At 40.0% G+C, this 27935-nt stretch overlaps 1 protein-coding gene across 1 annotated transcript in view; it reads left to right on the top strand.

Moving 5' to 3' along the window:
* Positions 1-27402, top strand: part of GNB4 (G protein subunit beta 4) — a 70794-nt gene extending 43392 nt beyond the window's left edge. The window contains exons 7-10 of the mRNA XM_021069860.1: positions 521-587; positions 691-892; positions 18737-18953; positions 22864-27402. Coding sequence (XP_020925519.1) covers positions 521-587; positions 691-892; positions 18737-18953; positions 22864-22970 — 593 coding nt within the window. The 3' untranslated portion in view covers positions 22971-27402. The remainder of the gene's footprint in view (positions 1-520; positions 588-690; positions 893-18736; positions 18954-22863) is intronic.

Here is a 27935-nt window from a genome sequence, read left to right as displayed (position 1 = left end):
AGTGTTAATTAGGAATATACAGCCACTCATTAGGTTTCAGTTTCTCTGGATTTTGGGGAGTACTATTTGGCTATGCTTTTTACAAAATCTCCCATTTCCATATTTGGAAACACTGGTGAATTCTGAGCATTGGATTGCCACCTGTTTCATGAAGCCTTCACTGAGATTTTTAAAGTATTTCTCCAAGGTACTTATTAACCCAGTCTGCTATAGATGATAGATATTTGTATTAAGGAGTATCTTTCTCTTAGGTAGTTGTAGTATGTGGAAGGGACTGTTTGTAGCTTTCTGAATGACCAACATGGTATGATTGACAGAGTAAATAATAAGAGGGAGGTTTTTGATAAAATGTGGTTCCAGGCAGCATAGAGTTTGAAGTAATTAAAAGATTATTTGTTAGTGTAATTATAGATTATGCTGACAAACAGGTATCATATTTTTTTAAAATATATATTATTGTTTCATATACCAATTGAACTAATCAGTGATAACCTAAATTTTGTTGCTCTTTATGCTATAGGATACTTGTCCTGCTGTCGTTTTTTAGATGACAGTCAAATTGTTACAAGTTCAGGAGATACAACTTGGTAAGTTTATTCCAGAAGATTACTGCTTTTGAGGTTGTGGGTAGTAGTAGGAACTGTGTAAGAAGAGAAAACACTCATTAATTATTTCTATTTTTAATTCTAGTGCTTTATGGGACATCGAAACTGCCCAGCAGACCACTACCTTCACTGGGCATTCTGGAGATGTGATGAGTCTTTCTCTAAGTCCTGACATGAGGACTTTTGTTTCTGGTGCTTGTGATGCCTCTTCCAAATTATGGGACATTCGTGATGGCATGTGTAGACAGTCTTTCACTGGACATGTGTCAGATATTAATGCTGTCAGTGTAAGTGAATAGCATTTCTCAGGAAAATTTATTGTGCATTTAAGGTGTTGAACTCTATAGTATGATTTCACAAGCAAACTCCCTTCAAGGATTCTTATAAATAATGTGTTTATACAACATGTAATTCCCAAATGATGAGGGTTTACTTTTTAAAAATGGAAAAGGTTTTACTCCATAGACCTGGGTCGCTACTTGCAGGTGAGAAGAAATGATTTATTTCCAGATTTAGAGGGATAGATCATCTTGAGCAAATAAGTAGATTATTAGTATCAAGAGAGTGTTCAGAGAACAGAGTTCCCTATCTCTGAGGTCAAAGGGAACAACCCAAGGAGAAAAATAGTCAGGAAGACAAAGGCAGCTGTTTAGTGTAGAGTATAGCTTTTGAAGTCAACCAAACCCTGGATTGAGTCTTAGTTCTGCTGGGAACCAGCCGTGTGAGATCAGATGGGCTGCTTAAATACCGTGAGCCATACATTCCTCATGGGAACAGTGCTGCCTACATTGAAGAATGGCTTGGTGGAGTTCCAGTTGTGGCTCAGCGGATTAAGAACCCAATTAGTATCCATGAGGATGTGGGTTCAATCCCTGGCCTCACTCAGTGGATTAAGGATCCAGCATTGCTGCAAGATGCGGTTCAGAACCCATGTTACTGTGTCTGTGGTGTAGGCTTGCAGCTGCAGCTCTGATTCAACCTCTAGCCTGGAACTTCCATATGCCGCAGGGCCAGCCATAAAAAGAAAAGAAAAGAAAAAAGAGTGTGGGGACTAAATGAAACTATATGTTCAATGCTAAGTAAAGGGTATAAATTATTTGTAAGCTCCTTCATATAAAAAAAAATCCAACAGGTAGCCACAAATAGATTTAAGGCAGATAATAAGTACTCAGTATATATGAGAATGAAGCATACGTATTTATAAATTAAAACTAGGATGACATTTTGAATGACAATCAAAATGATTTATGAAGCAGTCAGAATTGAGGGGAAGGGTATCAAGAGGAAGTAGGATAGTGCTTGACTTGGTAAATTGTCCTATGTGGATCAGATGCCAAAATAGATAGATGTGACAAGAATTTCCAAAAGTAATGTAATTGCAAGTGTTTATGTGTATAAGATACACTCTAGTTTTGCCAGAAGATATTTTTGAGGAAAATTGATTTTTATGCACTTGTTGAAAGTTAATTTTTTATAGTGTTTTAGACACTGTCAGAGAAAGGAAAGGCTTTGTTACCCTCACCCGCTACTAGATCAACCTGGCTAGAACAGAATTTTAAAGCAAGCAAACCCAGTCTTCTCCATCTCTTATCCCATCTTGTCTTTATTCATTTGATGATTTTCTTCTGTTCCTAATTTGCTACAATTTTATCAGGAATGAGTGTTGAAGTTTATCAAATGCTTTCTATTCATCTAATGAGATATGATCATGGTTTTTTTTTTTTTTAGTTTAGTTTTGTTTTTTTTGTGTTATATTTTTTCTTTTATTGCTTTTTAAGGCTGCATGTTTGGCACATGGAAGTTCCAAGGCTAGGGGTTGAAGCTGCAGCTGCTGGACTATGCCACAGCCACAGCAAAGCAGAATTCGAGCCACGTTTCCAAGCTATACCAGAACTCACAGCAATGCTGGATCCTTGACCCACCCAGTGAGGCTAGGGATTGAACATACATCCTCATGGTTACTAGCCAGGTTTATAACCACTGAGCCACAATGGAAACTCCTTTTTTAGTTTGTTAATTTACATGGATTTATTTTCAATTTTTTTTTTTTTTTTTTTTTTTGTCTTTTCAAGGGCCGCACCCAAGGCATATGGAGGTTCCCAGGCTGGGGTCCAATTGGAGCTGTAGCCACTGGCCTACTCCACAGCCACAGCAATGCTGGATCCCTAACCCACTGAGCAAGGCCAGGGATCGAACCCAGAACCTCATGGTTCCTAGTCAGATTCATTAATTGCTGAGCCACAACAGGAACTCCTGATTTTCAAATATTAACCTAATCCTACATTCTGGGACAAGCCTCTTGGTCATTAATACATAATCCTTTTTACTTAATAATGGGTTTTACTTGTTAAAATTTTATTATGAAGTTTTGCATTGATATTGATAGGTTATTGTATTATTTTTCATTTCTTGAAATGTTTTTTCCTGACTTGGTATTAGCTTAATGCTGGCCTTATAGGAAGAACTGGAAAGCATTCCCTCCTCTTCTGTTTTCTCAGTTCGTGTGGAATTGGTAGTATTTTGTTCTTAAATGTTTGGTTGAATTTACCTGTGAGAGCTTTCTGGCTAAGAGTTTTATGTGTGTGTAAGAAGAAATTTAACTAAAAATTTGTGTCTTATTAGATAGGCCTACTTAGGCTATCCATTTCTTCTTTATTTATTTTTTATTTTTTAAAAATTTTTTTTGCTTTTTAGGGCCACACCTAGGCTAGGCTAATTGGAGCTGTAGCTGCTGGCCTATACCACAGCCACAGCAACATCAGATCTGAGCCGCATCTACAACCTCCACCACAGCTCAGGGCAACACCGGATCCTTAACCCACTGAGCAATGCCAGGGATCCAACCCTCATGGTTCCTAGTTGGATTCATTTCCGCTGCACCACAGCAGGAACTCCTCCACATTTTCTTTAGTAAGCTTTGATAGAGTGTGTCTTTCAAGAAATTTATCTAGGAGTTCCCATCATGGCTCAGCAGATATGAATCTGACTAGCATCCATGATAATGCAGGTTTGACCCCTGGCCTTGCTCAGTGGGTTAAGGATCCGGTGTTGCCGTGAACTGTGGTGTAGGTCGAAGACTCAGCTGGGATCCCACATTGCTGTGGCTCTGGTGTAGGCCGGTGGCTACAGCTCCAATTAGACCCCTAGCCTGGGAACCTCCATATGCTGCAGGAAGCGGCCCTAGAAAAGGCAAAAAGAAAAGGGAAAAAAAAAAAAAAAAGGATCCAGCGTTGCTGTGAGCTGTGGTGCATGCAGGTCACAGACACGGCTTGATTCCCACGTTGCTGTAGCTGTGGTATAGGCCAGCAGTTAACAGCTCCGATTCGACCGCTAGCCTGGGAATCTACGTATGCCATGAGTGGGGGCCTAAAAAGACAACAACAACAACAAAAGATTTATTTACTTCAGTTGCCTGATGGCTCAGCAGGCTAAGGATCCAGCATTGTCACTGCTGGGCTTGGGTCATCATTGTGGCTCGAGTTCAGTCCCTGAGCCTGGAACTTTTGTATGCCTTGGGCACAGCCAAAAAAAAGAAGGGGAGAAAGTTATCTACGTCATCTGTGTTATCAAATTTATTGGCTTAGAGAGTTCCTGTTGTGGCACAGTGGAAGTGAATTGACTAGTATCTCTGAGGATGCAGGTTTGATCCCTGGCCTCGCTCAGTGGGTCAGGGATCCAGCATTGCCATGAAGTATGGTATAGGTCAGAGATGTGGCTTGGATCTGGTGGTGGTGTGGCTGTGGTGTAGGCTGGCAGCTGCAGCTCCAATTCGACCCCTAGCCTCGAAATTTCCATATGCCACAGGTGTGTCCCTAAAAAGCCAAAAAAAAAAAAAAAAAAAATTGTTTTGGCTTAAATTAGTTCATAATATTCCCCTCTTATTTTGATAGCTAGAGAATCTGTAAGATATTTCATTCATATGATATTGGTAATTTGTCTTAGTTTTTCTATGATTATTCTGGTGTTATGCATTGAATATCTTGAACTTTTACATGTTGAAGTCCTAAACCCCAGTACCTCAGCATGTGACCTTGTTCAAGAATAGGGTTATTGCAGATGTGATTAGTTGAGTCAGACTGGATCGGGGGCCCTTAATCAAATATGACTGGTGTCCTTAGAAAAAGGGAAAATATAGAGGGTTAGCAGTGTGAAGAGACAAAGGAAGATGGCCATCGGTAAACAAGGAGAGTGGTGTAAATGTCCCTTCCCTCCCAGCCCTCAGATACTGTAATTGCAGGCTTCTACCCTCCAAGATCATGAGGCAGTTCATTTATGTTGTTTAAGCCACCCAATGTGTGGTACTTAGTTACAGCAGCCCTAGCAAACTAATACATTTGGTTAAAAGTATATCAGGTTGTTTTTTTGTTTTGTTTTGTTTTGTTTTGTCTTTTCTGGGGCCGCACCTGCGGCATACGGAGGTTCCCAGACTAGGAGTCTGATCGGAGCTGTAGCCGCTGGCCTATACCAGAGCCACAGCAACGTGGGATCCGAGCCGCGTCTGCAACCTATACCACAGCTTAGGGCAACTCTGTTTTGTTTTGTTTTGTTTGTCTTTTTGCTATTTCTTGGGCCGATCCTGCGGCATATGGAGGTTCCCAGGCTAGGGGTCGAATGGGAGCTGTAGCCACTCGCCTGTGCCACAGCAACACCAGAACAAGCCTTGTCTGTGACCTATACCACAGCTCATAGCAGCGCCGGATCCTCAACCCACTGAGCAAGGCCAGGGATTAAACCTGTGTCCTTATGGATGCTAGTCACATTCATTTCTTCTGAGCTATGACTAGAACTCTTAGTTCAGAATTCTTTATAATTTTCCTTTTGCTGTCTCTGACCCATGAATTATTTAAAAGTATCTTGTATCTAGATATTTGGAGATTATCTAGAAGTCTTTATTTTTGTTAATTTTTTTTTTTGACTTTTTGTTGTTGTTGCTGTTGTTGTTGTTGTTGCTATTTCTTGGGCCGCTCCCGAGGCATATGGAGGTTCCCAGGCTAGGGGTCCAATCGGAGCTGTAGCCACCGGCCTACGCCAGAGCCACAGCAACGCAGGATCTGAGCCACGTCTGCAACCTACACCACAGCTCATGGCAATGCCAGATCGTTAACCCACTGAGCAAGGGCAGGGACCGAACCCACAACCTCTTGGTTCCTAGTCGGATTCGTTAACCACTGCACCACGACGGGAACTCCTGAACCTTTCTAAATTTCTTTTGACTTGTTTTGCAGTCAAGAATATGGTTTACTTTGGTCAGTGTTCCATTTGTAATTGAAAATAATCTGTATTCTGCTGTTACTGAGTGAAGAGTTCTGTAGATGCTAATTAGGTCAAGTTGGTTGATGGTTGATAGTTAATTAGGTCAAGTTGGTTGATCAGGTTTTCTGGATCCTAGATGATTCTTGTCCTTTCTATTCATTACTGAGAGAAGGGTGTTGAAATTTCTGATTATGTATTTGCCCATGTTTTTCCTCGAAGTCTTAGTTTTTGCATCATGTATTTCAAATCATAAACCTTTAGGATTTTATGTCCTCTTGGTCTTGATGTCCTAAAGATTCCTTTAGCTTTATGAAGTGTTCCTCTTTATTTCTGGTAATGTTATTTGCTTTGAAATATTTATCTACCCAAGCTTGCTTGGTTGCTTGCTTCCTTCCTTCCTTCTTTCCTTCCTTCCTTCCTTCCTTCCTTTGTCCCTCTCTCTCTCCCTCCCTCCCTCCCTCTCTCTCTCTTTCTTTCTTTCTTTCTTTGTTTTGTCTGTGCTTGCAGCATATGGAAGTTCCAGGCCAGGGATTGAATCTGAGCCACAGTTATAGCAACCCCTGATTCTTTAACCCACTGCACCAGGCTGGGGATCAAACATCACATGCCTCTGCAGTGACCTGAGTGACCTGAGCTGCTGCAGTCAGGTTCTTAACCCACTGTGCCACAGTGGAAACTCCTCAACTTTCTTTTGATCAGTGTTAGCATGGGCATATCATTTTTCCTTACTTTTAACTTATTTGTGTCTTTATATTCAAAGTGATTTTCTTTTTCTTTTTCTTTTTTCTTTTTTTTTTTTTTTTTGTCTCTTTGCTTTTTCTAGGGCCGCTCCTGCAGCATATGGAGGTTCCCAGGCTAGGGGTCCAATTGGAGCTTTAGCCACCAGTCTATGCCAGAGCCACAGCAACACAGGATCCGAGCCGCATCTTCGACCCACACCACAGCTCACGGCAATGCTGGATCTTTAATCCACTAAGCAAGGGCAGGGATCGAACCCACAACCTCATGGTTCCTAGTCGGATTCGTTAACCACTGCGCCACAACGGGAACTCCAAAGTGATTTTCTTATAGGCAGCAGTTGCTTGTTTATAGTTTGATTTCTCTTTTTAATTGTTTACATATACGATTACTTTGTTGACATGATTAAGTTTAAATCTGTCTTGCTATTTGGTTTTTGTTTACTTTTGTTTATTCTTTTTTTTTACTGCTTTTTTTGAGTTTTTTTTTAAATTTTGAATTCTTTTTATTTCCTTACTTGGCCTATTAGCCTTAATATATTTTTTTTTGTGGTTGTTGTAGGGTTTGTTACATATATCTTTATTTTATGGCAGTCTGCTTTCAAGTAATGTTACACTCCATTGCATATAGATAAGAATTTTTCTACATTATACTTCTATTTCTCCCTTCCCAGCCTTTGTGCTACTGTTGTCACACGTTTTATTTTATATATATTGAAACCCCAAATACATTGATGATATTTTTGCTTTAAACAGTTGATTATCTTTAGAGAAATTTAAATTATAGAAAAGGTCTTTATATTTACTTATGCAGCTACCATTTTCTGGGATCTTCATTCTTGTGTATATATTCAGATTTCTATCTATCTTCCTTCTGTTTAAGCGGCTTCCTTTAACATTTCTTGTGGTGCATGTCTGCTAAAGATAAAATCCTTCGGCTTTTGTGTGTCTGTGTTTTGTCTTCTCTCCTTTGGGGACTCCAAATATACATATGTTAAGCCACCTACAGTGTTCCCACTGTATGTTTGGTTAATTTTATTTTTCAGTCTTTTTTCTCACTATTTCATTTTTGGATAGTTTCTATTGCTGTGTCTTCAGGTTCTTCTCTTCTGCAGTATCTAATCTTCCATTAAACCTATACAATGTACTTTCAACTTCAGACATTCTATTGTTCTTGACTACCGATTCTCTGTCTTCTGTAACATTTCCTGGATTTGTTTCAACTAATTGATTTTTCTCCTGATTATGGGTCACACATTTTCTTTTTTGCTTGTTTGATTTTCATTTGATCCCAGATATTGTGAATTTTCCTTACTGGATTGGGTGCTGCATAATTTTATATTCATATAAATGTTATTTAGGTTTTGGAGTTCCCTGGTAGCCAGCCTAGTAGTTAAGGAGTTAAGCCTAGTCACTGCCGTGGCTCAGTTTGATCCCTGGCCTGGGAACTTCCACATGCTGTGGGCATGGCCGAGGAACTTCCACATGCTGTGGGCATGGCCGAAAAAGAAAAAAAAAGTGTTATTTAGGTTTGTTCTAGGACATAGTTAAAATTGGAAACAATTTGATCCTTTCAGGTCTGGCATTTAGGTTTTGTTAGGTGAGACCAGCAGCACTCAGTGTATGCTTATGTTTGCCTCATGGTGAGGCAGAACCCTTATGGGCTCTCTTCCCAAAGAGTTAAAATATTTTTGCTAGTGGGAACCTATTGCTGGTGGGAACAGGCATTATGCACAACCCTGTGTGAGCATCACATGTTTCCTACAATCTTGAGTGGTTTCCTCACTGATCAATTCTCATTTGAATACTTGAGGATCCCTCATCATATCTCCCTAGCTTTCTCTGTCAAGCATTGGCCTCTCTGGTCTCTGCCTGTGAACTATAGCTGTATTGGACTCTCCAGTTTTCCAGCTCTGTCTCCTCAGCTCGAGGATGTCAGTGGGCTACTCTGGCTACCTCTTCCTGAACCATGACCTGTAGACTTTCTCCAGGCAGTGAGATGTGCAGTTGTAGGGCTTACCTCATTTGTTTCTTGACCATTCTCCTGGTTGACTGATACCCAGTGTCTTTCTTTTTATCTTTTTTGACTGAACCTGTGGCATATGGAAGTTCCTGGGTTAGGGATGGAATCCAAGCCACAGCTTTGACCTATACCACAGTTGCAGCAATGCTGGATCCTTAACCCACTGGCCTGGGCCAGGAATTGAACATATGCCAGAGCAGTGACCCAAGTCACCACAGAGACAAGGCCAGATCCTTAACCAGCTGCACCCCAGCAGGAACTCCATTAGAACCATTTATCACATATTTTGTCCATTTTATTTTTAGCTTTTTTAGCCTGAGGGTAAATATGATCACTGTTACTCCATTTTGGCTAAAAGTGAAAGCATAGCCAATAAGTAATTTTTAAAAATAAAATTATCTTGGCATTCCCACTGTGGTGCAACAGGACTTGGGCTCAATCCCTGGCCTGGCATAGTGGGTTGGGTATCCATTGTTGCTTGTAGCTGCCGCTTAGGTTGCAGTTACAGCTGGGATCTGATCTCTGGCCTGGGAACTCTATTTCCCTGAGGTTGGCCAAAAAATTAAAAAAATAAAAATATCTTAGCTGAAGGAAAAAACCAATTTGGAGGTTTAAAGAATTTCCAATTACCAAAAAGTAATTTTAAAAAGCCAACACAGACATACTTTCTTGAATTTAGAGTATCAAAGAATAGGGACAAAAAAATTCTAAAAGTATTCAAGATGAGAAAGTAGATACAAAAGGTAAAAAACAGGCCATTCTCATACTTTTCCATAATAGTGCTGGGAGGCTTCTGAACAATACCTCCTGAGTGTTAAGGGAGAAATACTGTGACCCAGGAATTTTAAGTATCAGAGGTTGTGTTTTTGGTTTGGGGGGAGTTTTTTCTTTATCTTTTTTTTTTTTTTTTTTTTTTTTTGGCCTTTTTGTCTTTTCTAGGGCCACACCTGTGGCATATGAAGGTTCCCAGGCTAGTGGTCAAATTGGAGCTGTAGCCGCAGGCCTACACCACAGCCACAGCCACAGCCATGCAGGATCCAAGCTGCGTCTGCTACCTACAGCATAGCTCATGGCAACACTGGATCCTTAACCTGCTGAGCAAGGCCAGGGATCGAACTCACAACCTCAGGGTTCCTAGTCGGTTTTGTTAAGCACTGAGCCACAATGGGAACTCCAAGGCTGTGTTTTTTTGATGTAAGAGAATTACTCTAGTAAGTATATAGGACAGGAGCTAAAAACAAAATATAATCAGTTAAGGCAATACATGTAATTGTTGGCCACTTCTAAAAGATACAGAATAAATCAAACTATCTGTTGTTTACAAGAAACACACTTGAAACAAAATGACCCAGGAAGACTAAAAGTTTATGGTGGGCAAAGCATAAACTAAAGGGAATCTCTAGTAATATTACTTTATGTCCACCAGACAAAGTAAAATTGAATGAAAAACTATAAGATGAGAGGAGTTTTGGAGTTCCCTTTCTGGTGCAGCAGAAAAGAATCCAACTAGTGTCCATGAGGATGTAGTTTCCATCCATGGCCTCTCTCAGTGGGTCAGAGATCTGTCATTGCTGTGAGCTGTGCTGTAGGTCACAGATGTGGCTCAGATGCTGCATTACTGTGGCTGTGACTGTGACCAGCAGCCAAAGCTCTGATTCAACTCCTAGTCTGGGAACCTCCATACGCCAAGAGTGCAGCCCTAAAATGCGAAGGAAAGAAGGAAGATGGGAAGATGAGAGAAGTTTTATATTAATAAGAGATACAATCTGTAGATTTTGAAGAACATCATTTCGTGTTGATGAAACATACTGCACTCTGCACTCTGCATCATACAGATATCCTTAAACATTTTTTAAAACCCATTAAAGGAGTTCCCATCGTGGCACAGAGGTTAACGAATCCTACCAGGAACCATGAGGTTGTGGGTTCGATCCCTGGCCTTGCTCATTGGGTTGGGGATCCGGTGTTGCCATGAGCTGTGGTGTAGGTCACAGACACAGCTCAGATCCCGCGTTGCTGTGGCTTGTGTTATGGGCTGGCAGCTACAGCTCTGATGAGACCCCTACACTGGGAACCTCCATATGCCGTGGGAGCAGCCCTAGAAAAGGCAAAAAGACAAAACAAACAAACAAAAAAAAAACCCATTAAAGACATAATAAGTGAATGAAACTCATAGCTTAGGATGTCAGAAAAAATATACATTTCAGGAGAGTGAGAGGAAGGAGACCGTCAATAGAAAAGCCAAAATGTAGTGTGGTGACATGACACTGAAGCCTCTTCTATTTCAGTTACTGTATTTTACATCTCTGCTTACTAATTCTTAAAACTTCTATTTCTTTGCTCAGTGTTTCTTGTAATTTATCAGTCTTTATCTCCAGTTTATTTCCAAGATATTGAGTCATCTTTCCTATCATCATTCTAAAGTCTTTTTCGTGGAGGTTGGTAATCTCCAGATCACTTAGCTGTTTTTCTGTTTTCTTTCTTGTTCCCTTATCTGAGTCATAGTTCTCTGCCTTTTCATTTCGAAAAGATTTTTGGTGTGGTCTCCTTTTTGCAGACAATAGTAGTGTTGAGGCCTGTGTTGCTTCTGATGTCTGCCCCCCTTGTAGATGAAATTGGTGGGGGGGCGTTGCTGCAGGCTTCCTGATGGGAGGGACTGGTGCCTGCCCACTGGAAGGCAGAACTGAATTTTATCCCTCTGATGGGTGGGGCTTTGTCTCTGGTGAGATTAGAGGTAGTTAAGTGCCTGGGGTGGGGGGGTCTTTAGGCTTCCAGTCTGCCAGTCTGCCGGTGGGTGGGGCTGCTTTCCCACCCAGTTTGTTGTTTGGCCTGAGGCTTCTCAGGGCTTATGGGTGGGGCCAGATTTTTCCAAAATGGCCACCTCTAGAGGAGCACACACTGATGATTACTCCTAAGACCTTTGCCTCCAGCGTCCATCACCCACAATGAGCCACAGTCACCCCCTGTTTTCCCAGGAGATCCTCCAAGAACTATAGGCAGGTCTGACCCAGATTCCCATGGAGTCTCTGCTTTGCCCTGGGACCTAGTTCACATGAAAGCCTATGAGCGCCTTTCAAGAGTGGAGTCTGCGTTTCCCCCAGTCCTGTGGAGCTATGCACAAGCCCCGCTGGCCCTCAACACCAAATGTTCTGGGGGCTCCCCCGCCAATGCCAGATCCCCAGGTATGTGAACCTGATACGGGGCTCAGAACTGTCACTTCTGTGGGTGAGCTTCTGCGATACAGTTACTTTCCAGTCTGTGGGCAGCCCACCTGGTGGGTATGGGGCTGCTTATATCACGTAATTGCACCTCCTGCTGTCTTGATGTGATTTCCTCTTTGTCTTCTGGAGTGGGATATCTTTATTGATAGTTTGCAGTCTACTTCGTTGAAGGTTGTTCAACAGTTGGTTGTAGTTTTTTTTTCTTTTATGAGTGAAGGTGAGCTCCGGTCCTTCTATTGTGCCATTTTAATCCCTTCTCTCTTTCTGAAGCCTTTTCTAGAACCAGCAAGGTCACCCAGGATCCAGTCCTCTGCCCCTTCTGGAAGTCTGTCCATAATCCTTTAGCTGCAGTCCTGAAATCCAAAAAGGTCTGAGACATGTTTTCTCCCCTGAGTTAGCCTTGCTCTGTGGCAGAAACTGACTGGCTGTTTATAGTCTTCATCCTACTTCCTATGACTGTTGCACTGAAGGAATACTCTTGTGTTGGATTTCAGCGTGCTCTCCCAGGCCCCATGGAGTTTACGTAATACACAGCATAGTACCTTTCTAAATCCTGAAAAATTCTGAAATCTGAAAAACAGCTGTCTTAAAGGGTTCATCCAAGCCTCAAAGGAACGTGGACCTGTGAGCTCCTGGTTGCTCATCCTACCTCCTTCTCCCCTGGATCACCCCTTTTCTCTTCTGCCAGAGCCACCCACATTGGCCTCCTTGCCAGCCCTGCATGTTCCTACCTCAGGAGCACCACACCCACTTCTCCCTTTCTCTCAGCTGCTCTCCATCCAGTAAACAGTGTCCAGGCTCAGTGCTTGGCCTCCTCTGGGTCTTTAGTAAATATTTGCTTCTCTGTAAAGCCTTCCCTGGACATCTGAGGATTTCACTTCGACCACCCTTCCCTTTTTCCTGATTTTGTTTGTTATCTACCATACTTATAATTTATTTTTCATGTTTATTTCTGCTTCACAGGAATATAAGCTCTGTGGAGATGGAGATTTTGTCATTTTTGTTCACTTAATATTACTAGTGTGTAGAACAATATGATACACAGCAGGTGCTCAGTAAATATTTGTGTGTTGAATAAATACCTGGAAATTTTTATAAAAGAAAACTGTTAGAAAAATTCAAATACTCTAAGACCTGGTTTCCCAAATTGTTGAAAAACTTAAGAAAAAAATGATTAAAATTACACATCTGCATTTTTTTTTTTTTTTTTTTTTGCTTTTTAGGGCCACACTCACGGCATATGGGGATTCTAACTAGGAGTTAATCAGCATTGTCGCTGCTTGCTGGCCTGCGCCACAGCCACAGCAATGCAGGATACGAGCCCTGTCTGTGACCTACACCACAGCTCACGCCAGATCCTTAACCCACTGGGCAAGGTCAGGGATCAAACTTGCATCCTCTTGGATACTAGTCAGATTCGTTAACCACTGAGCCATGACAGGAACTCCCAGATCTACAAAATTAAGAATAATAAAGGTTAGGAGTTCCCCCTGAGGCACAGTGGGTTAAGAATCTGACTGCAGTGGCTTGGGTCATTGTGGAGGTGCAGGTTTAATTCCTAGCCCAGCACTGTGGGTTAAAGGATCTGGTGTTGCTGAAGCTGTAGCTCAGATATAGTCCCTGGCCTGGGGACTTCCATATGCCTAGGGTGCGGCCTTTTAAAAAAAACAAAAGAAGGGGAGTTTCTGTCACCACTCAAATCTGATTAGTATCCAAGAGGATTCAGGTTCAATCCCTGGCCTTGCTCAGTGGGTTAACTATCCAGCCGTGACCTGTGGTGTAGGTCACAGACACTGCTCAGATCTGGTGTTGCTGTGGCTGTGGTATAGGCCGGCAGCTATAGCTCCAATTCAGCCCCTAGCCTGGGAACCTCCATATGCTGGGGTTGCAGCCCTAAAAAGAAAAAAGAATAAAAATATAGCCTCAGAAATATTTCCAGGCCCACATTTTCAAACTTTGAAGGAACAGAATATTTTGATGCTATTGAAACTGTTCCTGAACACAGAAAAAAACTAGAAGTTCCCCAGTTTATTATTTCAAAAAAATTAGCATAATCCTTATACCAAAACACAAAAAAGTATATCCCTTAAAACTAGTTAAAAGAATTTAGGGAGTTCCCGTCGTGGCACAGTGGTTAACGAATCCGACTAGGAACCATGAGGTTGCGGGTTCGGTCCCTGCCCTTGCTCAGTGGGTTAACAATTTGGCATTGCCATGAGCTGTGGTGTAGGTTGCAGATGCAGCTCAGATCCAGCGTTGCCGTGGCTCTGGTGTAGGCCAGTGGCTGCAGCTCCGATTCAACCCCTAGCCTGGGAACCTCCATATGCCATGGGAGCAGCCCAAGAAATAGCAAAAAAAGACAAAAAAAAAGAACTTTAAGAAAAGTTATAGCAAATCCAACAATGTGTCAAAGTAAAAACGTGTTATTATCAAGTAAAAATTTGTTCTAGGAGTGCAAAAATGATTTAATACTAGGAAATCTGTTAACTAAATATACCACATCAGGTTGTCAATATTTCGGATACTGAAAAGGCATCTGAGGGAGTTTGCTGGTACTCTACTGGTTAAGGATTCGGTATTGTTACTGCTGTGATTTGGGTTTGGGTTGCTGCTGTTGTGTAGGTTCGGTCCCTGGCCAGGGAACTTCTGCATGCCTCAGGCAAAAAAGGCATCTGACAGAAAGCAAACACTCATTTCTTTAAAAAAAAAAAAAAATATATATATATATATATATATGATAAAATCAGAATTAGATAGCTCTTCTCTATCATTTAAAAAAAGCCCACTTAGGAGTTCCCGTCATGGTTCAGCAGAAATGAATCCAACTAGGAACCATGAGGTTGAGGTTTCGATACCTGGCCTTGCTTATCGGGTTAAGGATCTGGCGTTGCCGAGAGCTGTGGTGAAGGTCGCAGACAAGGCTCGGATCCTGCGTGGCTGTGGCTGTGGCGTAGGCCGGCAGCTCTAGCTCTGATTGTACCTCTAGCCTGGGAACCTCCATATGCCGTGGGTACTTACCTAAAAAGCAAAAAAAAAAAAATTAAGAAGCCCACTTAAAACAGCCAACATTACACACACACGCACACACCCCATTTTTCTTTCAATATATATTAAATACATCAGACACATTCTAAATATATATTTCTTCCAGTTCTGAGGGCCGTCTTAACCTCCCAGGCAATTAAAACTAGTTCATTGTATTAGTAAAGTGAGCATATAATACTCTATTATACCATACAAACCAGGAAACTTTTGAATATGAAAGAGTGATGTTAATAATTTTGCCAGGGGAAAAGGCATAATTGGTAACTCTTCTGGGCAAAACAGGATGTATGGTTGTCCTGTCTCTTGAACAGAGTATTCGCATACTGTGCCCTACACACTCTGATATTCTAAACTGGGTGTTTTGCTCTTGGTGTCCTGTACTGCACTGTAGGCCACTCTCTTCTGGCCTATAGTAGAGAACGGCTTTAATCCATACATGGTGATAAAATGTGTGCAAATAATAGCGCTGGCTTCCTGCAAAGTGAATATTATCTTACTGGAAGTTAGAGTGGAAGGAAGTGGTCAAAACTGCCAGCCTACAAGTAGGCAGTGAGGGTTTGGTGAAGCCTTTTATTACTGAGGGCTTGTAACTTCAGTGGAGCCTGGGATGCCTAATGATGGGATGCTTGGTAGATCAAAGAAATTATGGCTAGAGGCTCCTTGTGCCTTTTGGGAATTTGAAAAGAAGGAAAGCATTTCCTGGTATTTGATGTGGAGAAACTATCTCAGCTGGGACCAGGCTTTGTCCATCCTAAAGCATTAAAGTAAAAGTACTTGCAGTTCTAAGAACCTGTTACTAATTATCACTGCCCTCCTCCACTGTCACCCTGAATATGAGACTTCTTAATAGTTAAACACACTAGAGGCCTTTTCATTATATTAAATAACAAAACAATAATACCATCACTATTATTGAAATTGCCCTGAAACATCCAGTCAGTGCAGTTGGACCCAAAACTGAAATAAGAGATGCATTAAAAAGAAAAAAATACTATTTATAGATATGTTTAGCTTTCTGACTACTCCAAGAAAGAGTTCACTGTATTTTCTGGATTACAAAAACTATTTAAAAAATCACTGGAGCATGGTAATGTGAGAAAAAAGAATCTATACATGTATGTGTAACTGGGTCACCATGCTGTACAGTAGAAAATTGATAGAACACTGTAAACCAGGTGTAATGATAAAAATAAAAATCACTATAAAAAGAATCACCAACTTTCCTATACCAATAATAACCAGGTATAAAATGGAAGAAAATGCTATTGAGAAAAGCAACAAAAATGATAAAATAGATGGGGAATAAAATTAGCAAAAGATGAGTTCCCTGGTGGCTCAGTGGGTTAAGAATCCGATGTCATCACTGCTGTGGTGTGGTTTTGATCCCTAGCCTGGGGACTTCTGCATGCCGCAGGCACAGCCAAAAAAAAAAAAAAAAAAAAATGAGCAAGGATATGCAGAATCTTTATGAATACAATCATAAAGCTTTACAAGTAAACATTTTTTTAAAATTCCATGTTACTGAATGAGAATATTGGATATTGTAAACCAACTATTTAGCCTTCAAACTAATTTTTAGGTTTAATACAGATTTTAATCAAAATCCAAGTAGATTTTTTTTTTTCCCCGATGAGGCAGAGGAATATGGAGAAAAAAGACTTAATCTAATATACATGAAACAAGTGGGGGGGAAAAGAACAGACATTTGAAATAGAATAACAGAGGTTTTTTTAATTACTCAATGAATTTTTCTTTCTTTCTTTTTTTTTTTTTTTTTTTTTTTTTTTTTTTTTTTTTTTTGTCTTTGTCTTTTCTAGGCCTCACCTGCAGCATATGGAGGTTCCCAGACTAGGGGTCGAATCGGAGCTATAGCTGCCAGCCTATGCCAGAGCCACAGCAACGTCAGATCCAAGCCTCGTCTGTGACCTACACCACAGCTCATGGCAATGCCGGATCCTTAACCCACTGAGCAAGGCCAGGGATCGAACCCACAACCTCATGGTTCCTAGTCGGATTCATTTCTGCTGAGCCACGACGGGAACTCCTACAACAATTTTTTAAAAAAGAATGTGATACCTATACGAGGAAGGACAGACAAAACTCAAGCTAAAATTTTTGTGTAAATGAGTTTAGTGAATTGTAACATGTAGTAGCAAGTTGGTAGAAAAATAACTAATTAACAGAAACGAATCTGACTAGTACCCATGAGGATGCGAGTTCCATCCCTGGCTTTGCTCAGTGCCATGAGCTGTGGTGTAGGTTGCAGACACGGTTTGGATCTCTCGTTGCTCTGGCTGGCAGCTATAGGTCTGATTTGACCCCTAGCCTGGGAGCTTCCATATGCCTCAAGTGCTGCCCTAAAAAGTTATAAAATAACTTGCAGATAGATAAAAATTAAGATGTGAAAATGAAATTAGTTAAAAAGAAACTAGAAGATAATATAAACATCAGTTAATAGATTCAAGGGGAAGGACTTTATTCATTAAAACAATAAAAGAAGTCTTAAAGGGAACAGTAAGCAAGTTTGACTACCTAAAAATTAAAAATTGCTTTATATATTAAAAAATTTTTTTTTGGTCTTTTTTTAGGTCCAAACCTGTGGCATATGGAGGTTCCCAGACTAGGGGTCTAATCGGAGATATAGCTACCAGCCTATACCACAGCCACAGCAATGCCAGATCCGAGCCGCATCTGCGACCTACACCACAGCTCACAGAAGTGCCCGATCCTTAACCCACTGAGCGAGGCCAGGGATTGAGCCCGAGTCCTTCGGGATACTAGTCAGGTTCATTACCACTCAGCCACAATAGGAACTCATATTTAAAATTTCTTGGAGTTCCCCTCGTGGCTCAGTGCTTAATGAACCCGACTAGTATCCATAAAGACACCGTTTGATCCCTGGCCGTGTTCATTGGGTTAAGGATCCAGCATTGCCATGAGCTGTGGTGTAGGTCACAGATGTGGCTCAGATCTGGCGTTGCTGTGGCTGTGGTGTAGGCCGGCAGCTACAGCTCCTATTCAACCCCTAGCCTAGGAACATCTATATGCCTTGGGTGTGGACCTAAAAAGACAATAGACAAAAAAATAAAGTAAAAAAAATTTTTTTCTTGGTATATTGATCTTGTAGCCTGACAGTTTGAATTGTGTGTGTGGATTTTTTTTTTTTAAAGATGAGTTTTTTATTCTTATTTATTTATTTATTTATTTTGTCTTTTGTCTTTTTGAGGGCTGCACGCATGGCATATGGAGGTACCTAGGCTAGGGGTCCAATCGGAGCTGTAGAGGCTGAGCCACGACGGGAACTCCCAAGTAGTAATATTTAATTTAAATGTTTTAGTAAGACAGGAGTTCCCGTTGTGGTTCAGTGGAAACAAATCTGTTTGGCATCCATGAGGACGCAGGTTCGATCCTGGTCTTGCTCAGTGGGTTAACGATCTGGCGTTGCCGTGAGCTGTGGTGTAAGGTCACAGACGCGGCTTGGATCTGGCATTGCTGTGGCTGTGGCGAAGGCCGGCAGCTACAGCTCTGATTGGACCCTATACATACATACATAATACATACATAAATAAATATTTTAGAAAGACATATGGAGGACCAGAGCTGGGACTTATTGAATACTTGCTGAATGATAGGTTGTGGGTACTTTGCCTGTATTTTATTCAGTCCTATCCAACATTCTAAGTCTGAAATTAAGGCCCAAGTGATTAAAAATCTTTAGTGCCTAACATTACTCACCTGGTAAGAAGCCAAGTTAGAATTTGAATCTAGGTCTGTCTTAGTCCAGAGTCTCTTATGACTGCCTTACATAATTTTTGTGTACGTCTATGGAATAAATGTTGCTTTTCTTTCTAGTTTTTCCCAAACGGATATGCCTTTGCCACTGGCTCCGATGATGCCACTTGCCGTCTTTTTGACCTTCGTGCAGACCAGGAGTTATTACTGTATTCCCATGACAATATCATCTGTGGGATCACTTCTGTAGCCTTCTCAAAAAGCGGGCGTCTGCTGTTAGCTGGGTATGATGACTTCAATTGTAATGTATGGGACACGCTAAAAGGAGATCGTGCAGGTTAGTAAATAAGTCCACATTAGGTTTTGATTTTGTCAGGAAACATGAAAAGGATACTACCGTTTGTTTTCGAGACCTCCTGGACACCCTGGGGCTGTGGGGACTGGCAACCTGGCAGTTCCCTTCACGGTCATTGTTGCCCTTTTGAATGCAGTACAGCCTATAATTGTACTTACATTTCTGTTTTCTCAAGAGTAATATCTGAGTCTGTATTTTCTTGTTTGGTAAGGTTCGACATAAAAATAAGTGAATATAATTTAGTGTGGTGGTCTTTTCCAAATTATAATTTTCTTATAACCTGATAGGAAATACTGTAATTGCTGTGGATCTTTTTGGCGCAGATCTTCTCTGCAACAGTAAACAGAACTCTGTCTTCCCTTAGCCCTGTACTCTGAATTCTCCCCTACAGATTCCAAAGTTTTAGCATCAAGTCATATTGGGATTGTCATTAATAGCATATTATGAGGAGTTCCCTGGTGGCCTAGCAGGTTAAGGATCTGGTGTTGTTACTGCTGTGGTGCAGATTCAGTCCCTGACCTGGGAACCCCTGCATGCTGCAGGTGCAGCCAAAAAAAAGGGGTATTTAAAAACTTTTTTTAGAATCAAAATTATACCCAAGGAATCAAGTAAGTCTCCATGGCTTCTTACCAAAACAAGTAATCCTCTGCCCAGCTCATATTTTCTGCTCCCAAAGATAGCTCCTTTTAAGAATTTACTTCCATAGCTTTATCTTTTTTGTCTTTTTAGGGTCACATCTGTGCCATATGGAGGTTCCCAGGCTAGGGGTCTAATCGGAGCTGTAGCCACTGGCCTACACCACAGCTACAGCAATGCCAGGATCTGAGCCGTGTCTGCCACCTACACAACTCACGGCAACACCAGATTCTTGACCCGCTGAGAGAGGCCAGGGATTGAACCCGCAACCTCATTGTTCCTTGTCTGATTCGTTTCCACCGCACCACGACAGGAACTCCTTTTTTCATTTTTTTTTTTTTTTAAGGCCCTCATTCTTTCTTCTGTGAATAAAAGCCTTTTGTTTCTCTGAGGTCATTTTTTTCAATGAATTTTATTGTATTTATAGTTGTACTCTGAGCCCTTTTTGAAGTTTCTTCTTTAAGCATAATCCTTTGTTTTCCAAGTTGCCTTTTCCCTCCCTTCTTATTTTTTTCAGTCTCCTGTCTAGAATATTTTCTTAAAATTCTGGTGATTCTTAGTTTCTTTCTTTTTTTTTTTTTTGTGTGTGTCTTTTTTTTGTTGTTGTTTTGTTGTTGTTGTTGTTGCTATTTCTTGGGCCGCTCCCACGGCATATGGAGGTTCCCAGGCTAGGGGTTGAATCGGAGCTGTAGCCACCGGCCTACGCCAGAGCCACAGCAACGCGGGATCCGAGCCGCGTCTGCAACCTACACCACAGCTCACGGCAACGCCGGATCGTTAACCCACTGAGCAAGGGCAGGGACCGAACCCGCAGCCTCATGGTTCCTAGTCGGATTTGTTAACCACTGCGCCACGACGGGAACTCCTTAGTTTCTTATTTATACTCAAGAATGAGGTACTAGATGCTGTGGCCCAGTGGGTTAATGATCTGGTTTGTCTCTGACGCAGCCGGTCAGATCCCAGCCTTGCTCAGTGGGTTAACGGGTCCAGCGTTGCTGCATCTTTGGCTAATAGGTCTCAGCTCTAGCTCAGATTTGATCCCTGGCCTGGTGTGCTGTGAGGGTGGCCGAAAGTGAAAAAAATGTGAGGCACTGAAACTGCTTGAGTACCATCTACACATGGTTGGGGTGTTGTGACCATAGGCCTCACTAAACAATATCTGGCTCTGTTTTCCTTGGGGAACCTCTGTTTTATGGCCGTTTTTCCCTTGGGCCAGATGTGTTCTCAGAGGTAGATTTTTTCACTTCTCTGTCTAGAATGTGTAATCTGACAGTTTGGGGGCTGATTGCAGGAGGAAAGCTGAGGTGCAGAACAATTAGCAAGTCAACTCTCCTTACTCTCCATTATCAGCCATTACATCAATCACAACTCTTTTTTTTTTTTTTTTCTTTCTCCAATTAAGAGACTCTTTTACTCTCTCTAGCAAATAAGTCTGTAGTCTTGGGCTCTAGTGCAAGACAGTCAATCATGTAACTGCTGAGTGAAGGTAGGGACCTAGGGAGTCTGATTCCTGGACGTGCTCTAATGTTTTAGGTTACTTCATCTTTGCCCCTGCCTAGTTCCACTAGTATCAGACCCTTTTGCAGCTTCTTGGTTTATCAGACCATTCACTTTGCACTCAGCATTGTAGGGTCCACTAACACAGTTCCCACTATACAGCTCACAGTGTTTTTGTTGCCATTGCCTGCTCTCACACCCTCTCTGTCCTTGTGAGTTTATGTCCTTACTGTTTTAAACTCCTATATAGTTGTTGAGGTTTCTAAGGGAGTAGAGACAATACCACCATTACCAGGAACAATTTTCTACAGCCTCTCTTAAGAGACTGCAGGAAAGTTCACAATTTAGCATTTTGCAGGTAGATTTTTGGAGCTATTTTATTGTCCAAAGCCAGTTACTTTTTTGAAGCATTAGGTATTTTGCCTGGATTGAATCAGTTAGGATCTGTAACAAAATAAAAATCTGTTTTTGGTTTTTGTTTTGTTTTTGGCTTTTTAGGGCCGCACTCACAGCACATGGAAATTCCCAGGCTAGGGGTTGAATCAAAGCTACAGAGCTGCCAGCCTACACCACAGCCACAGCAACACCAAGTCCTGGACCTACCGAGTGAGGCCAGGGTTCGGACCCCCACATCATCATGGATACAAGTCAGATTTGTTTCCACTGCACCACAATGGGAACTCCTATTTTTGAGTTTTAAGCTTTGCTTTGCCTACCAGCTATTTGGTTCCAGGTTGACGCAACTGGATACTCACCTTAAAATTGAATTGTGTCTCATGAATTGCTAATTCACTCTCCTTTCTAATATGACTTGGAATATTTAGATTGCCACAGTGGTCATTTTTTTTTTTTTTTTTGTTATTTCAACCCATAATGGTAAATTTGCCCATTGCCATACAGAGAAGATTAAGAGTTAGACAAGATGACTTCTTTTCCTGATTTCGGGTGAAAAAGATACGCTTTATTTTATATATAGAGAGAGAATGCAAACTCACAAATAATATATTAAAGAAAAAATTCCTATTGAGAATTTGATATATTCTAATTTTTCTTTTAAATCTTTGCATTTCTCATTTTCCTCCAAAATATTTGGGAATGTTTAATTTTATCCTGTGAGGTGAACCAGAATATCAAATGAGCTTAACTTTAGTGTACAAAATAAACTCGGTGAGTTTGATTGTTTCAGAAATATAACCAAAACATTCCAGTGTTTGGTGGCTAAAGGAAAAAAGTAAATAAATTTTGGTATTTTTTGGAAGTGATGGCATAAGGCAGCTTCATTTTTATGTTTTCGTTGTTCTGGTGGTAAAAGTTCATTGAACTTCACTTAAAACTTTGTTTTGGAATTCCCTGGCGGCCTAGCAGTTAAGAATCTGGCATTGTTGCTACTGTAGCTGGGGTTTGATTCCTGGATCAGGAACTTCCACATGCTGCAGGCAAAATCTTTTTGTTGAAAATAGCACAGCTTATTGACAAAATTTAGAGTATCTGAACTTACTGCTTTTGAACAGATGCTTTTGAACATAAGAAAGCGTAACTATAATTTTTCAAAAATGAAAAACACAATTTGATGCACATCAAAAATTCATGTGATACAAAGAATTTTATTTTACATACATGCCCAGCTTATCCCTGGCACTCAGTTTCTCACCTCAGAGGAATCTGTTAGTTTTTAACTACCATTCTAGATCTTGTATATGACTTGTTTAATTCTAAAACTTGCCCACTGCTAAATTTTTACCGAACTTTTCTTTTTTAGGTGTTCTTGCTGGTCATGACAACCGTGTCAGCTGTCTAGGTGTAACTGATGACGGCATGGCTGTGGCAACAGGGTCTTGGGACAGTTTTCTTAGAATCTGGAATTGATAGTGTGTACAAATTTTCTGTTCTCCACTGATATCTGGAGAAATCAGTACTACAGCCTGTAGCTGTGAAAAAGAATTTACCTTATATTTGCAGGTGAAGATTTTTCTATTGAGACATTATATACAAAACAGCTTTCAGTAAACTACAAAACAAAAAAGGTGAAAAAGACAAGGTAAAGGTGCTTGCTGAGATCAAAAGGACTGGTGTTATAGTTTGAGAAGTTGAGCTAATTTAACCTTGATAAATTTCTGCTTGTACTCAAGTCTGATTATTTTCTTTGTGCAGGACAGAATGTACACATTATAACAGCCTATCATGTATGATTGTATGTTTGCATTTTTTAAGAACTACATTTCTAATTTTGTATACATAGGAAGTGTCGCATTTTTGAGTTTTGTAATAAAGGAACCAGGCACAGTAATAGATGGAAGTGGTAAGATAGGTGTGTGTACTGATGTTTGAAGACAGTCTCCTTGAATTCCAATCTTTCTCTTTGATCTGGAAGAGATCCTAGTTGCCTACTGTTTAAGAATGCTGGCAGGCCTGGGTGTACCGCAAAGGTGAGTCCTTGTATTATTAGTTTCTGGTATACCCTTGGCCATCTTAACAATTTAAATAAGTACTCATGTTCAGTCCTTTGAGGAGGATATAATCTCAAGGTGGGGAGAGATCTCACTCTGAAATTTTAGCCATACATAAGAAACTCATAATAGGTAGATGGCAATAATCACACACGGTTATTTTTAAAAAGCTGGTTATAATCAAATGACACTTTTGATACCACTCTACCTAAAGTTGGGCTTTCCAATTGATTTTATATTCTAAAACAGTTTTCAGAGTGCATTCATTATTTCAGAAGATTGATGAGCATGTAGATTGTTTTTGCATGTGAAGAATGTTTCTCAATGTTCTCCATCAATATATATCTAGGTAGGAAACACAATGTGTTGGTGTTAAATTTTTGAAAGAAGTGGCGTAAAATCTAACCCATTACTAGACCTGATTAGTTATAATTGCAAGAAGGTTGCTTTATCAGCTTATGCTCACCTAACATAAAATCTGAATTGACGTAAATTATCTGTGCCTTCATAAATTTAAAAAAGAAACATTTAAGCTTTTTGATCTTCTGTAATATTTCTCCTCATTAGCACAAAATACTGGTTTTTAAGTGGTTTTGCTTCAAAGAATACTAAGATCAAAGTGACCCCCACATGAAAACCAAAAGGAAATTCTAATAGTAGTTCTTAAAGGAGTCAGAGGAAAATAATAAGCAATTCCTCCGCTTGTCAGTGGTATATTAATATTTCTGTTACTAGAATAGCCCCCCCTGAATTTAAAATAAGATACCTTTTCCTTGGATTTTCTCCTACAAATCTAACTGGTTGACAGTAGATTAGTCTTGCTTGATGGTGAAGTCATGGGGTTTTTCTGATATAGAAGTGAATTTGTGTTTTTTAACTTATTAAACTGTGTCACTAATTAAGATAGGTACCTTTAGGTAAGTGCATCAACCATAATGAAGTCAGTAACTGTTTAAGATCAGTTGATATCTAAAAAAAGATAAAATGGAAAAGGGAAGATTTAGGTATAGGACCAAAACACCCAGACTCTTGTAGATGGCAGGCATGAATGTATTATTTATATACAGATACAAAATTTCTATGAACTTTTGCTGTTAATGTTTGTAGACAATTTATATCACTTCATAAAGAGCAGCTTTTTAAGATAATGGCAAGAATGTTTCAAAGGAACATACATTCATTTCCAGAAATAGGGAACGAGTGAGTGAGTGTAGTTCAGCAATTTATTCCAATATCCTGTTCAAGAAAGCACTTCTGGGAGTTTCCGTCGTGGCTCAGCAGAAACAAATCCGACTAGGAACCATGAGGTTGCAGGTTCGATCCCTGGCCTCCTGCTCAGTTGGGTCAAGGATCTGGCGTTGCTGAGCACTGTAGTGTAGGTTGCAGACACTGCTCGGATCTCGAGTTGCTTGTAGCTCCAGTTCAACCCCTAGCCAGGGAACCTCCGTATGCCATGGGTGCGGACCTAAAAAGACAAAAAAAACAAAAAAACAAAAAAAACAAAACACTCTGCCATGTGCAAAATAGCCTTATATATATATAAAGACTATCTCCTCTACTTTGAGAGTGGTTCTAGTATCAAGATACTTTAGTCAGAGGCATACAGACTACAAGGATTTTAGTCTTAAGCATGTTAATAAAAATGACTTAGTGTTATTAAAGTTTTTGTACATAATTAAAAAAAGCAATTCCCATAATTAAATATGTACTAGGCACCTGAAAACTAACCACTATCATGGCTATTTATACATATGACGGAAGGGTGACCTCATTACCACATTAACTTACTAGTTAAACCTGTTTTCTAGTGATATGGGTTCCAGCTACTAAATGTTTTTGTGGTTGGAATTCATCAGATCGTCTTATTTTATTTTGTGTGTAAGACTTCCTGAAATCAGTAAAAAGAGTATATATAATGTGTAGAACCAGAGTAGTTTGAATCTCCGTTTTTCAAAACTTAAAAACAGAGCCAAATGTAGTTTTAAGGAATTGGTATCATCAATATTGCAGTTCTGGTACCTAATTTTTTTAACTTGTAAGAAACATTTAAACATAAAACAGTAGTTTTATCTGTAGATTCTTTAATCACTTCATAAAGAACAGTAACAAAGATGTGGCAAGTAATATCTTAAAAGGCACATTATTGTTTCCTAAAACAGTGGAGTGATGCCGCATGGTTCAGCAAATCATCCCATAGACCTGCTCAAGAAAGCACTTTGAACTATCAGTGAGGACATTGCCTCCACTTTGAAGGACAGGCCTTATTTTTGGCAGTTTTGCTATTAAAGATTTAGAGTGAATATCCAAGGTCCTCCTCTAACTCAAATTTTTATACTTGAGTCCATGGTTACAACAATATATTGAGTTTCATCTTCAGAGAGGGAAAGATTTAGGCATAGTATTTGAAGAAATAATTATCAAGAGATACTCTAAGAGAGCCTAGTAGGTAATCTCTTTAATTTAGATGCAACTGAACTGATTAATACTGCATGATGATAGTAAACTAGCCTCCTAGCTTCTGGAGTATGTTAAGTAATTTTGAAGTTGACCTATGGAAAGAGAAATAGCTCTTGGCTTCTTCAGATGACAAAATGAAATGATTGTTGCTAATGCTGTGCCAAAATTATATAACATTCTCCAACACTTTTGATGTCTTAGTGATAAATTAAGACTTCGTTTTAAAAATGAAGATGTTTGGGGAAATGGTATGCTTGAATGTCTCACGTTTTAAGTTGTAACAGTTGAATACTTGTGGCTTACCTATTGATGTGCTTAAACTTAGTGGAAACTGATTAAACAATCTCCCAAATGGGCCTATTATTTTAGTAATAAAGATGTACTTTCTAAATTTCTTAGGATGTGGGTTAGTCTTACAAACAGTTTTAAATTAAGGATTCTGTACAGTCCAGTTTTCTAATTTACCTTTTAAATAAAGTAACCTATCCCGTTTCTAATTTGCCTTTTGCCATTGTGGAAAGAAAAATTTTAAACTGTTTCTTATCTGCTGTTAGTCTTCCTGGTGGGTGTTTTAAAAATCTCTTTTGAGAAAGGTGGCATGGTGAATAAAATTGGTATTTTAGATTAAGTAGAATATGAAGTACACTTCATATATACTAGTTTTTCTCCCATTATTCATTTTAAGTTGCCTTAAATTCAAGTGCTATAACTAAAGTATTGGTTACAGTAGGTACTCATTAAAATGGTTTGTAGTTGAATGTCTAAGCTAGCATTGCGTTAAAAAGTAATTTATTATCAGATTGATGGTACACCTTGTATTTAGCACATTTGTTTGCATGTTGATAAAATTTCCTAAGTCTTATTTCTTAAATCCAATTATTGATCCTATAGTTAATGCAGCATATGAAAACTGGTTATATGTTTCAATTGGTGTTAAATGTGCCCCCCCCAAAATCTTACAGCAGTTGTTTAATAGAACTTCCATGATATACTTAGATACTTCAAGCCTTTTCTGTCTCTTACACAATGGTGCTCTATCCTGTTTTCTCTTTTCAAAGAAGCATCTGAACACTTGTATTTGCATATTCTCATCCAAAGGCATTCATGTCCAAGTGGGGTTTTTAAGTTGATTAAAATGTTTTTCACATAGAAGGGTTTCTACAATACTTGTGGCCAACTGAATCTGAATGTCAGTAGTTTTGACTATGGGAAAGGTGCATATACTAGATTAAAGCTCTTATATAAAAAAAGCTTTAAACCAAACTATGGATTTGTATCATGATTTAACAGTATTCTTGGATTTTTCTTGCAGTGTTTCATTTCTTGTACAGTAGCTCTGTGAGATAATGTTGCTGTGAATTGATACTGTAATCAATAAAGTGCTTTTAACCAGATTTCATGTAATGTTTTAAGTGCGGGAACTAAACTCCAAGCCCAGTATTTCACACTCAGCTTTTTTTTTTTTTTTTTTTTTTTGTCTTTGATAGGGCTGCACCCATCACATATGAAGTTCCCAGGCTAAGGGTTGAATCAGAGCTGCAGCTGCAGGCCTACACCACAGCCATAGCCACGCCAGATCCAAGCCACACCTGCAACCTACACCACAGCTCACAGGAATGCTGGATCCTTAACCTACTGAGTGAGGCCAGGGATCGAACCCGCAACCTCATGGTTCCTAATCAGATTCGTTAGCTGCTGATCCACAGCAGGAACTCCCAACACCTGGCTCCTAATTCCTTTATCTAAATATTGGTAATTATTTTCTTCATGAAAAATGAACAGGCTGCTGAGAAGCAAGGAAGAGACTGGTATGCCAATGGCCCATCCTGTAGTACTGTGAATATTAGCCTACTGTTAAAAGGCCACAGTAGGAGTCCCTGTCATGGCTCAGTCAGTGGTAGAGAACTGACTAGTATCCGTGAGGACA

Source organism: Sus scrofa, chromosome 13, assembly GCF_000003025.6.
Source record: "Sus scrofa isolate TJ Tabasco breed Duroc chromosome 13, Sscrofa11.1, whole genome shotgun sequence".
Taxonomy (NCBI): Eukaryota; Metazoa; Chordata; class Mammalia; order Artiodactyla; family Suidae; genus Sus; species Sus scrofa.
This window is presented reverse-complemented; position numbering and strand designations above follow the sequence as displayed.